We start from the raw sequence: 9,374 nt of genomic DNA, 5'->3' as shown, positions 1-9,374 counted from the left end.
AAAGAAGCCATAAGTGAACATGATCCAGAAACATTGCTGTTGTCTGTGGACCAAGGCTCATATAAAATGGACCGAGGCAAACTGTTCTGTGCTGAGACAGACCGACCTTTGAAATACTTTTTGTAAAACATGTATGGGCAGAAATCTGTGCCATCAGAAACTAAATTTGAATAAGTTAAATTTGAATTTGAATTGCTCAGATTGAATCTGAATTGTAACTTGAATAAAAGCTTTTGAAAACTGAATTTGAATTAGTCTAATTTGAAATTGAATTTACGGTTTGAAAATGATCATCACTAAATTGAAATTGAATTTTATATTTTGAAAATGAATTGATTTGCTTTGAAACTGCATTTTATCCTTTAAAAATTCAGCTCTCGAATAATTTCAGTTTCACTTCTCACCATTCAGTTTCAGTTCTACAATTCAATTTCAGTTCCAAAATTCAGTTTTTTGGGACTTACATCCGGTTCCGGTTCAAGCGCAGATTAATAGAACTACGTTTTACTAGCGGACCGAAAGTGTTACTGACGGGGATCTACAGCATCTTGAGCTGAATTAAGACTTCAGAAGTCATTCGTCATGTCGAATGACCAGCGGATAAACTCTCAGGTTGGTAATAAATGTATTACATGTATAAGAACAAGCGTCATGTTAACAAATGATAGCCCTACAGTAACTTTTATGCTTATTGTAGCTGCTAGCTAAAAACGCTAATTTAGCGTAGTTTGCCCTGGATTCAGCTTTGACAAACAAATATGATCGACTGTTTCTAGTAGAATTCCAAAGTTGTCATCTTGGACCCTGTCAGAGCCCTGTATGCTTGCAGAGACTCCAGTAGGGAAACATGCAAAACTGTGTCCAAACCTTTGTGTTTTAGCTTTATTTATGTCTTACACACCGGATGAACCGGATGTAAGTCCCAAAATTTTGGAACTGAAACCATAAATTCAATTTCAAATTAGACTAATTCAAATTCAGTTTTCAAAAGCTTTTATTCAAGTTACAATTCAGATTCAATCTGAGCAATTCAAATTCAAATTTAACTTATTCAAATTCAGTTTCTGATGGCACAGATTTCTGCCCATAAACATGGAGCCCAAATACTTCAGACTGAAAAGCAGACGTCATTCAGGAGGAATATGTGGAAATGTGTCATGAATGTTGAAAACGTTTTAGAGGAATATATGTTTAACCCTAAGGCCAATTTGAAATTGTATACTGCATTTGTTTCAGTAGCATGGCTTCATAGTAGAAGAGTCTGGATGCTAAACTGGAATGCCTGCAGTCAAGATGAAAAACATTCCAAACAAGATAAGGAATATTGATACGTTTTAGGGGATGGGGGGTATTTTTAGACTGTACGGTGAGGCTCAAACATCAAGGCGAAGTACAAAAGACTAGATCACAAACGTAGCTGCTAAATGTGTCTTTGTTTTCACCAGCTGTTTTGACCAGTGTAAAAATCTGTGTGCTTGATTTTGCGTCGGGTGGGAAAAGGTTGAAATGAAAAAACACTCCAGAGAGGTGTGAGAGAGAGTTGCTGTGTTAAGAGTTGTGTGAAATGTACAACCAGCCTATGCTGTTAAGCTCCGGGCAGCAGGAGAAAATAAAAGTATTTTTAGGTGCAGATCCTCAGTAGGTTTTGTCCCTAAGCTTGAATCTTTCATGTCACATTTGGTCTTTTGAACAACAATTCCTAATCAGATTTAAGTTTAGGCAAAATCGAGGACTTGTTTTGCGCACAGAAGTCTTAAAGAAAGTTTCTTCTCATTAGCAGAGGAGAAGAATGTTTTTTGTTTCTCTGCACTTATGCACGCTGTCCAAGAAGAAAGAAAACACCAGAATCGTAGCTTTATGCATAAGACTGCTTGATGTACAAGAGATATTTAGTAGGAAGGTAAAAATGCATTCACAAAACAACAAAACAAAACACCTTCCTGACTAAGATGTCATTAATGCAATTGATTTGGTTTGCTATTTGGTTTCCATGTAGAGGTAGATGTTGGTGACGTCAAGGGTTTATTTTTATCTGTGGATGCATCACGGGCCAAAGAGTTGACACACACAGGTTTCGTGTGTGAGTGCTCCTCCCTCGAATAAACAAAAGTGATGAAATCACGTGACCAAAGAGTTTTCCCACACCAATCAGGTAATGCATCGTGCCAAACTGCCCATGTGACAGTAGTTAACTACAAACATGGAAACATTTCCAGGCGTCGATGCTCTCAGTGCAAACAAGTCACAGCACTGCGCTGCTGGCACTCCTTGCTTACGTCCGAATGATTCTCCAGTGAGGTTTTATCCCACTTAGATTAAGTGCTACAAGAATACTAATGAACCATGCTGACCATATTTATTGATGCTTACAAGCACAAATCTCTGCACTAAAAGTGAAAGGGAGAAAAACTGGATTAAACAGGATTTGATGAAGCTTGTGAAGGTTCACTTGGTTTTCAGTGAGCTTTGTTTTTGTGCTAAATCAAACTGTACAAAATTAATCCAAGGCACCAGTTGACATGACTTGACTCAATGTTTTCCAGGACTTCCATTAAAAAAAAGAAAGTTTATTTTCTCTCTTCTTCCTCAAAAAGTTGTAAATTACCAAAAGTCCTGAGGCACAAAATCTCTGGTATATAGCTAAATCAAGTAATTGTTTTCGGACTCTCACGTGATTATGCATTAATGTAAATAAATCAGTCACAACTTTGAAACTTTGAGCTGATATTGTGCAAAGAAATAATAAAAACCCATGTAGCTGCAGAGGAATCAGAAAACTATCCTGTCACTGTCTCTGCAGTTACCTTTTTTTTTTTTTTTGAAGCTTACAGGAAACTCGGGGAGGTGTTCATCGGACCGCAGTGGGTTTAGGGGTGTTATACGTCCATTAAGAGTGCACTATATGTCTGTTAGCTCAATCTGCGGTGAAACCACTAGCACTTACCAGCAGCCTGCTGCCTGTGCTGGCATCTCCCCAGTGAGATAGTAGGATGCTCTCTTTGGCTCACCAGTAACAATAACTATGACATTAAGAGTCATGCACTGTGTTGTTGTGAAACTGATGGTCTTTTTTTTTCTTGCAGTGTTTTATGAATACATTTTTATGAGATAATCTTTCTGTGCAAACCACAGCTCATCAGAGTTGTCTATTTGTATTATTTTTTGCTTATTTTCAGTAGATTTATATAAATGTGTGTTATATTAAAACGTACAGATTTATAATACATATTACATTACACATTACTTAATAACATGATTATCAGTTCAAAGGGAGGCTGATATTCCCTGATTGTAGATAAGAATTTTTGTGTGCACCTTATCGTTCAGTAGCTTTTAGAACCATCTTTAGCAGCAATAACTTGAAGTAATCATTATCTGTGTGACTTTATCAGTCTCTCACATTCTTGTGGAGGAATTTTGGCTCACTCTTCTGTACAATGTTGCTTCCGTTCATTAATTTAGCAGGCATTGATTTACGCACAGCTCTCTCAAGGTCCAGCCACAGCATTTCAGCCAGGTTGAGGTCTGGACTTTGACTGGATGATTGTAACACGTTCATTGACTTTGTGAGTCACTGTGAGGTGCCCAGGTAACGTGGCTGTAAAACAAGCCCAAATCATCACCCCTCCACCGCCATGCTTGAGGTGTTTGTGCTGATATGCTGTGAACACGGTGCTGTGTAGTACGGCCAGACAGCTCCACTTTGGTCTCATTTCCCCAAAGGACATAAAAGTCTTGTGGTTGTTAAGGACACGTTTTCTGTTTAGATGCGGTGATTAAGCGCACAAGTCAGAGAGCAATCTCTCTTGTTGGGTTTTTATCTCAGTAAATAAAACCTCGATCAATCAATTCAATTCAATTTTATTTATATAGCGCCAAATCACAACAAAAGTCGCCTCAAGGCGCTTCATAGATACAGAGAAAAACCCAACAATCATATGACCCCCTATGAGCAAGCACTTTGGCGACAGTGGGAAGGAAAAACTCCCTTTTAACAGGAAGAAACCTCCAGCAGAACCAGGCTCAGGGAGGGGCGGCCATCTGCTGCGACCGGTTGGGGTGAGAGAAGGAAGACAGGATAAAGACATGCTGTGGAAGAGAGACAGAGGTTAATAACAGATATGATTCAATGCAGAGAGGTCTATTAACACATAGTGAGTGAGAAAGGTGACTGGAAAGGAAAAACTCAATGCATCATGGGAATCCCCCGGCAGCCTACATCTATTGCAGCATAACTAAGGGAGGATTCAGGGTCACCTGGTCCAGCCCTAACTATATGCTTTAGCAAAAAGGAAAGTTTGAAGCCTAATCTTAAAAGTAGAGATAGTGTCTGTCTCCCGAATCCAAACTGGAAGCTGGTTCCACAGAAGAGGGGCCTGAAAACTGAAGGCTCTGCCTCCCATTCTACTTTTAAATACTCTAGGAACAACAAGTAGGCCTGCAGTGTGAGAGCAAAGTGCTCTAATAGGGTGATATGGTACTACAAGGTCATTAAGATAATGGTGCCTGATTATTTAAGACCTTGTATGTGAGGAGCAGGATTTTGAATTCAATTCTGGATTTAACAGGAAGCCAATGAAGGGAAGCCAAAACAGGAGAAATCTGCTCTCTCTTTCTAGTCCCTGTCAGGACTCTTGCTGCAGCTTGCTCTTGGATTCCAAGCGATGCATATTGTTTACTTAAAAGAAAACAACTTAATATTTGCTTATACAGTCTTTAGGAAACTAAATAAGAAGATGCAACTACTAGTCTAGTTTTCAGCTTGTCACACTGCTGGGTCGTGCGGTTCTAAAGTGTCTCAAATTTTACCATCAATTCATTAATTAATACTGTGTTGCTTGTGACACGTCCCATCAAAATAATGAGGCACCATTTATTATTGATGATAATTCATCTTCACATGTTTTATTCATCGTCGTTGAAGCCCGGAGGAAGGCGCTAAGGCCAGAGTTTGGTGACCTACAGTGAAAGTTCACTACATGTCTCAAGGTAAATAGGAAGACAGCCTGACAGTGTTCTTCTCCCTGGTGTGGGTTTATGGCGGGTCAGTCCCATCACGGCAGCTGATGACAATAGTGACGACTGTGATGATGAGGATGGTGACGTATGCAGACGTGCGTGTGTTTGTGTCTGTGTACTGCGATTATCTTTCGTTCTTTTTTTTTTTATTCTGCATATGAATATTAAAGAGTGTACATTACGGTAGAACTGAGTGTTATATGACATGTATAAGACCCGCTTTATTCCCTACCCCACCCTTTTGCAAGGCTATATTTGGAGAGAGCTGATGTCACAAGTGGTTTGAGCAGAGAGCCTATAACTGTTGGAGTCGGCTTGTGTGACAGTCTGACAAACCTTGGAGAGCTCCAGTAGCAGACTGGGATCTAGCCAAGACTACAAAAAGTGAGTATTTTGTCTTTCCTATGGCTTGGATGTCTTTTTCCCCCACAGGTTTTATTTATATTTGTTAATGAGGTGCTAGAAGAAACTGACATTTATGTCAGTTTGTATATAGTAACATTTTTCTTTAAAAAATTAAAAAGGTAATATTTTAGTAATTCTATTTCTTGCATATTTTTTAAGTAAGTAAAAGAGAGGTTAGAAGATTAAGTAAAAGATTGAAATTCACAGAGCACAGGGAAATGTGTAGATGAAATCTACATTAAGTTAGATGATTCTGTGTAGTGAAGTGGAAATATAACTAAGACTGAAATGTACAAAAACAGAAAAAAAACAACTATTTATTTAAAAAATATATTATGTGTTGTTCTGTAAACAGATGTAACAGTGAGATTGCTGCTACTATTTTCATACGACTAACACAATAAAAGACTTTGTCATCATTTGAACACATATGCAGCTGATTAATTAGTAATGAAATGTTATAAAATGATGTAATTATAATCTAACATTTAAACTACTCCGCTTATATTACAAAATAATACATTCTTAATTACTTTTACTTCAAAATCAAATCCTAAAAATATTGTACCCTATACTAAAAATGCACATGGTCAGGACATGTTTGTATATTTAAAATATATTCAATGTGAATAAAATGATGCGCGCATGTTCAACATTTAAAGCTGGTGCCATTAAATTACCTAACCAGTACTGGCAAATGTACTGTCCTAGTTGAAGTAAAATTCTAAATGAATCCATCCCATATTGTTTTTGCAAAGTCAGCTCAAGTGTTCCTTCAGATTTTGCATTTAAAAGCAGCTATATTCTAATTATTATGCTGCACATTGTTGAAGTTGAAATAATGTCAGCATTTCCAGGAACAACAAACTTTGTTTTTCAGACTGCTCCTCCTTGAAAATGTCTGTTTGCTCCATTTTATGGTGGAAAAATCCCAGTATCAGATGAGTCGATGCCATGGATTTAATTGCTTTTAAAACTATTTCAAAGATTTTTTTTAAAAATGCATTTTGGCAATCTAACTATAACTTTATTGCATTTTTTCAAATATAATTTAACATAGCTTAACACTTATGTTAAACCCTGATGATGTACCTAATTTGTTGGGAGTCAGACAAAACTATCACACGTCTCACTGGCTTTCCCTGAATCACAATAAACAAATGTAACTCCTGTTGTGTTTGCAGGTAATCACGCTTACAGCATGTATCACCTCAGGGTGCCTGTGCTTCTTCTCATGCTGCTTGTGCTGCTGCACTGCATCACCGCTGCCCCAAGCTATAGGTAAGCCAACACATTCAAAGCAGAGAGCCGAGGTGCAGGAGAACTTTGGCTTTCATTTGGCTCAAATGTTGATAATCAAAGATGGAAACCAAGTGTGCTCATTTGTGGGGAAAGTGTTTCACTGTGCAGGGAGAAGTGGGGCTGGAGCTAAGTGGCCACTTTCTCTCCTTGTTCTCGGGAGTTGTGGATGCCTTCAAGAGCCTATCATCAATGTCAAATGGTTTGGCCCTTTGTCCTCTGTGATTCAGGTACTTCAGTCCCAGCTCATCCAGCGAGCAAGAAAGCGATCTCCCAGATAGCGAAGCCTGGTTGCTTCCCGGGCTAATCTCCAACCCATTTCTCAGCCTCGTGGGTACACGGCCACGAAGGGGGCTCACAGCTATGAACAGGTAGCAGCATTATTGCTTGATTTCATTTAAAAAAAAGGTGAAATCTACGAGTATTTTTGTGGTGTTTCTTAATATCTGTGCTTTTCTTAGTCACCATATAGAGAAGAGAAAGTGCAACACAGCCACCTGCGTCACCCAGAGGCTAGCAGACTTCCTGGTCCGTTCCAGTAACACTATTGGTACTGTGTACGCACCAACCAATGTGGGATCTGCCACCTACGGCAAGAGAGACCTACTGGAGCCTTCAGGCTACGTGAATCTCTAGTGCCAACTGAGGAAACTCCACAGCATTTGCAGCAATCCTCACAGCTCTGATGATATAACCAATCATGTAACAATGATTGTGAGAATGACATATATATAATGATGGCAATGATGGCAATGATCACAGACTTTTCTTGATTACTTTCTTAACTTAAGAAACAGTGCCTTTGATTTAAAACATCACTGTATATTTTTTTTTCTGCCTTTTTGTGTGTTGTGGCTTCATATGTTGTTGCACAATGGCATGATGGGAATAATAATAATAAAAAAACAACCAAACGTTAAAGTAATTCATGGGAAATAAAATAAAGGAAAAAACATGTAAAGCAATATAAAATAAATGTTATTTGTTGTTTTGATAATAAAATTGTAAAAAAATATATATATATTTATATTTTTTAAAACCTTTATGCGTTTTAAGCCACATTATTGTATTAGAGCTGCACGCAGGAGCTGTGAGCTGTTAGCATCCATCTGATGAGTACAGAAAACGTTTTCTTTCAGGAGATGTCCATTAATCAAATAAAATTATTTCACTTTGATTATGAGCAAACTCTGAAAGTTGCATTTCCACTGGAATAAACTTAAAAATGAAGAAGCCATCCTATTTCACGCAGCTCCATAACACCAAGAAATAAACTACTCACGTTTGCCATAACGTCAAGCTTTCATGAGGAACGCAACAGCCAAAGAAACTCAGGAAATGCTGATAATTCAGCCCCAAATTCAATCTCATCTTTCACTCTCATCACAAGCAAACAATGGTTCAGCATTTTGAGAATAACACTTGTTCACTTTCTTGCTAGACAAGATAAACACCACTTTCATTTCTGTAAAACAAGTCGTATATGTTGCTGACGCAAGCAAATGATAAGCTCAAGACACACAAAACAGGGGAAGCGGTAGGAAGTTCTGAGGGACTTTTAACACTAAATAATTAGCCTGACTTCCTGGTATTATGAAATGCAGAAGCTTATGAGGTACCATTTTCTTCAAGTCATTTTTAGTGCCTGTTATTTGAGTCCATATCAAACCAACTTTGCACATCAATGCCATGAAGACGATGTACCCCAAAGCATCCAAAAAGTACCTTAAGTGGCGTGCTATGAACTCATCGGCCACCGTATTATCTACACCTTCTTAGTCCTTCGTTAAAGCCACTTTTTTTTCTCTTCATGGAAGAGATTCAATGAGTTTCTGGAAACATTCCTCAGAGTTTCAGGCCCATATCGACATGACAGTGTCACACAGTTGCTGCAGATTTGTTAGTTGCACATCCATGATGTGACTACACCTTTTCACTATACTGTTTAAGTACAGGGAACTCATTGTCACGTTTATGAAACAAGTTTGAGATGATTTGTGACATGGTGCTGAAAACAGCTATCAGGAGATGGCAGCACTGTGGTCATACAGGGATGGACATGACCAGCAACAATAGTCAAACTGTGGTGTATAAATGCTCAGTTGGTACGAAGTGTCCCAAAGTTTGCTACACCATTACAACACCAGCCACACTGATACGGGGAAGGATGGATCCATAGTTTGATGTTGCTTACAGCAAATAATTGAGACTCATTAGACCAGGCAAGTTTATTCCAGTTTTCCAGAGTTTAATTTTTGTGATCCTGTGGGAATTCCAGTCTCAGCTGTGACAGAAATAGTACCCAATGTGGTTTTCTGCTGCTGTAGCCCATCTACTTTGTGACTTGATGTGCTGTAGTGCATACATAGATATTCTACTGCATACCTTGGTTATAACAAGTGGTTACTTGAGTTCCTGTTCCCTTCCTATCAGCTCGAGGCAGTTTGGCCATTATCTTCATTTTCACCCAGAGAACTGGATGTTTTCTGTTTTTCAGACCATCCTCTACATAAATCCTAGAGATGGTTGTTTGGGACCATCCCAAAGATCAGCAGTTTCTGAAAAACTCAGACCAGCCTCTCCCGTCCCAACAACCATGCCACTCTCACAGTCGCTTTCATATTTATTCTGATGCTCGGTTTGAACTTCAG

At 38.6% G+C, this 9,374-nt stretch overlaps 1 protein-coding gene across 2 annotated transcripts; it reads left to right on the top strand.

The window, feature by feature from the left end:
* The first annotated feature begins 507 nt into the window (after nucleotides 1-507).
* iapp (islet amyloid polypeptide) lies at nucleotides 508-7,699 on the top strand. Of its 2 annotated transcripts, XM_087830668.1 has the most exons (5): nucleotides 508-612; nucleotides 5,268-5,403; nucleotides 6,609-6,705; nucleotides 6,954-7,094; nucleotides 7,185-7,699. In XM_087830668.1, exons 3-5 carry the CDS (start codon nucleotides 6,626-6,628, stop codon nucleotides 7,357-7,359), a joined length of 396 nt encoding a protein of 131 aa, XP_087686794.1. In that variant the 5' UTR covers nucleotides 508-612; nucleotides 5,268-5,403; nucleotides 6,609-6,625; the 3' UTR covers nucleotides 7,360-7,699. The 2 variants fall into 2 exon arrangements, with proteins under 2 accessions (XP_087686794.1, XP_087686795.1); XM_087830669.1 differs by lacking the exon at nucleotides 508-612 and having other exon boundaries at nucleotides 5,214-5,403.
* Nucleotides 7,700-9,374: the final 1,675 nt, after the last annotated feature.

This window comes from Neolamprologus brichardi, chromosome 17 (assembly GCF_056152115.1).
Source record: "Neolamprologus brichardi isolate AB-2024 chromosome 17, ASM5615211v1, whole genome shotgun sequence".
In the NCBI taxonomy this organism is placed as follows: Eukaryota; Metazoa; Chordata; class Actinopteri; order Cichliformes; family Cichlidae; genus Neolamprologus; species Neolamprologus brichardi.
Note: the sequence above shows the minus strand (reverse complement) of the source record. Positions and strands in the feature narration are given on the sequence as shown.